The sequence below is a fragment of the Mastomys coucha genome, unplaced genomic scaffold, assembly GCF_008632895.1.
Source record: "Mastomys coucha isolate ucsf_1 unplaced genomic scaffold, UCSF_Mcou_1 pScaffold9, whole genome shotgun sequence".
In the NCBI taxonomy this organism is placed as follows: domain Eukaryota; kingdom Metazoa; phylum Chordata; class Mammalia; order Rodentia; family Muridae; genus Mastomys; species Mastomys coucha.
In genome coordinates this window covers 31,819,436-31,822,940 of record NW_022196915.1, presented here as the reverse complement: position 1 = coordinate 31,822,940, position 3,505 = coordinate 31,819,436, and the positions used below count along the sequence as shown (strand labels likewise).

The window sequence follows — 3,505 nt, the reverse complement described above, 5'->3', positions numbered from 1 at the left end:
GCAGCAAATGTCAGATTTTTTTTTTTTTTAATACTTAATGTAGTCATTATATCAAAGAACTCCCACCTTCAGATTAGACATTCTATTTGAAGTTAATGTGTTAGTGAAATTTATGGCATGTCAGCAGCATATTATTAGACTGTTGACCGAAATGTAAATCAATAGCGAGTCCACTTTATTTTACTAATTCCTTTAGTATAAGAAGTCTTAGAACTTTAACATGTGCTCTTTTTTATTTAAAAGAAAAATCAGAGTTTTCAATCTGAGAGAACAGCTTAGGAATGACTCACATGTTGATACAGATCTCTTAATCTAATATATTCACTCTTCTTTTTATTAGAATGAATTTCTTTTTTTTTTTCTTAGCTTAATTATGTGGTACTTATGTTAGTTGATATTTTTTAAAAATCTGTTTTCACCCATTGGTCTGTATATTTCAGAGAACTTTACATGTTCCATTGTTGAACAGGTAAGAATATATGCTTTTTTTGTCCTATGCATTTTCCTGGGACAAAAAGAGATTGTTGTGTTTAGATGGGGATGACAACTGAGGCCCCAGGTTCATGCTTTGATGGTAACAAGTACAGGCACAGCCCCTTCTCCCAATGAGTTTTCTTCATAGAGATAGACATTCATCAGACGATGCAGATTAACAGAGTTACAAAATGTGAGAGGAACGAAGTAGTGTAGTTCTATCATAGCATGCAGGAGAGGGACCTGGTGCAGATAGTTCCAGGCAAGGTGTCCCTGAAATAGTGTCATGGTGACACATGCCTACCCCCTACAAAGCTTGGTGGGTGTGGGTGAGGAGGAGTTGGCTGTACCAGAACAGAGTTGATTTTGAAAATGGTATCTCTAGCAATATTTTAGAGATACTGAATCTGGGATGTGAAGTAGAAACCTATCATAGTTATCCAGCAAAAAGAATAATGGCAGAAAATATAAATAGAAAATAACTGGAAAAATGCAAAATTAGAGCTGTAAAATTGAAAAGGTAGTGACTGAGTATGCATGGGAAACTTAGGAACAGGGAAATGAGGTTGCTTTGTTTTCTTAGCTGCACAAGAGTGGCCTCTTTCACCATGACACAGATTGGAAACTGTATTTGGTTTCAGACATGCAGAGTTTTAGGATGTGTTCATTCGTAACAGTTACTACTAAAGATATCTGGGTCTTGAAATTAAAGAAGTTGAGGTCAGAGATACAAGTTTAGGCTGTATTGGATTATTTGTAGCAGAAAAAGAGATTGTAAAGCAAGAGGAAAAGGAGTTTAAATGCAGGCTTAAGAAGGTCCCAACTTGCAGGCATCCACAATAGTGTCTGGGTTTGGTGATTGAATATGGGAAGGATTCCCAGGTGGAACAGTCTCTGGATTGTCCTTCCATCAGTCTCTGCTCCATACTTTGTCTCTACAACTCCTTCCATGGGTATTTTGTTCCCCCTTCTAAGAAGGAATGAAGCTTCCACACTTTGGTCTTCCTTCTTCTTGAGTTTCTTCTGGGTTGTGGATTGTATTTTGGGTATTCCGAGCTTCTGGACTAATATTCACTTATCAGTGAGTGCATAACATGTGTGTTCTTTTGTGATTGGGTTATCTCACTCAGGATGATATTCTCCAGATCCATCCATTTCCCTAAGAATTTTATAAATTCATTGTTTTTAATAGCTGAGTAGTACTCCATTGTATAAATGTACCACATTTTCTGTACCCATTCCTCTGTTGAGGGACATCTGGGTTGTTTCCAGTTTCTGGCTATTATAAATAAGGCTGCTATGAACATAGTGGAGCATGTGTCCTTATTACATGTTGGAGCATCTTCTGGGTATATGCCCAGGAGTAGTATAGCTGGGTCATCAATTATTGTGGATACCAGCAAGTGCTTGCTGACAGGATACTGATATAGCTGCCTCCTGAGAGGCTGTGCCAATGCCTGACTAATACAGAAGTATAAGCTCACAGCCATCCATTGGACTGAGTACATGGTCCCCAATGAAGGAGTTAGAGAAAGGACCCAAAGGAGCTGAAGGGTTTGCAGCCCCTTAGGACAAACAACAATATGAACTAACTAGTGCCCTCAGAGCTCCCAGGGACTAAACCATCAACCAAAGAGTACACATGGTGGGACTCATGGCTCCAGCTGCATATGTAGCAGAGGATGGCCTAGTTGGTCATCAGTGGGAGGAGAGACCCTTGGTCCTGTGAAGGTTCTATGCCCCTGTGTAGGGGAATGCCAGGACCAGGAAGTGGGAGAAGGTGGGTTGGTGAGCAGGGGAGGGGGAGGGAACAGGGTTCCCCACCCCCAGAGGGGAACCTGGGAAAGGAGATATCATTTGACATGTAAATAAAGGAAATACCTAATTTAAAAAAAAAAAAAGAAGGTCCCAACTCCAGTAATAGAAGAGCCTACAGAAGTGTCCAAAGGGAGCCGTTCTAGGGACAGGAAATCACCATCAAGGGAAGGCCTCACAGAAAGAGATCAGGGGAAGAGTTCTGCAGGAGTTTGTCATGCTGGGCACACACTTAAAATGAATGGGACTGAACCATACTGAAACAAAGCAATGAGCGTCTTGCCTTAGTGTTTATAAAATGTGCATTTCCCTTTGATTCAGGCAGGTCCACCATCCTTCTCACTAGAATAAATTGTGCAGATTGGTCTGATGTCTGTGCGAAGCAAAATGTTACTGCATTTCCTGTGGTAAAGTTGTATAAGAAAGGCGAGAGCCCAGTGTCTTATGCTGGTATGTTGGGAACTAAAGATCTCCTGAAGTTTATCCAGTTGTAAGTATTCAGCTCCACTCTTAAGGCTTCTAAGTTTGAGCCTGTAGTTCTAACTCCATACTTTGTTGACATGCTTAGGGTCAAGGGTACTAGATCTGAGATCACAGAGTAAATATTGATAATGAAGCTTGGTGCATGCTCTGTCACTTTCAGTTAATGAGTCAGATTTTTTTAAAAGAATAATTTTGTCCTGTGGTATATGTAATCTATTGTTTGCTAGGTTCTGTGTTTTTTTTACAAACTATAAAATATCTTTAAGAATTAATTTTGGGGCTGGAGAGATGGCTGAGCTGTTAAAGTCTAGGTTCACAACCAAAAATAGAAGAGTTAATTTTGAGCATAGTTATATATTTATCCAGGAACAAGATCACCTGTCCAGTGAGCATAGCATCCATCCAAGAGGCAGAAAAATACCTACGTGGAGAATTATATAAAGACCTGTTCAGCTTTACTAGTTTGTCAGTGCTGGGGCTCTTTAGTCCAGCCATGACCTCAGGTAAGTAGAGTGGAGCTCTCCCTTTTTTATTTTTATTTTGTTGTTGCTGCATGTGTTACACACACACACACACACACACACACACACACACACACACACACACACACACACACACACATGGTCAGTTGCCTGTGAGTATATCTGTAGAGGCTAGAGGTTGACATTTCGTGTAGTCTTCTGAGCTGTCTACCTTATTTTTTGAGGCAGAGTCTCTCTTTTTTTTTTTTTTT

At 39.9% G+C, this 3,505-nt stretch overlaps 1 protein-coding gene across 2 annotated transcripts in view; it reads left to right on the top strand.

Moving 5' to 3' along the window:
• Positions 1 to 3,505, top strand: part of Txndc16 (thioredoxin domain containing 16) — a 75,024-nt gene that overhangs the window by 45,719 nt on the left and 25,800 nt on the right. For both annotated transcript variants that reach the window (XM_031361193.1, XM_031361191.1), the window contains exons 16-17: positions 2,611 to 2,779; positions 3,139 to 3,275. In XM_031361193.1, the coding sequence (XP_031217053.1) occupies positions 2,611 to 2,779; positions 3,139 to 3,275 (306 nt within the window). The remainder of the gene's footprint in view (positions 1 to 2,610; positions 2,780 to 3,138; positions 3,276 to 3,505) is intronic.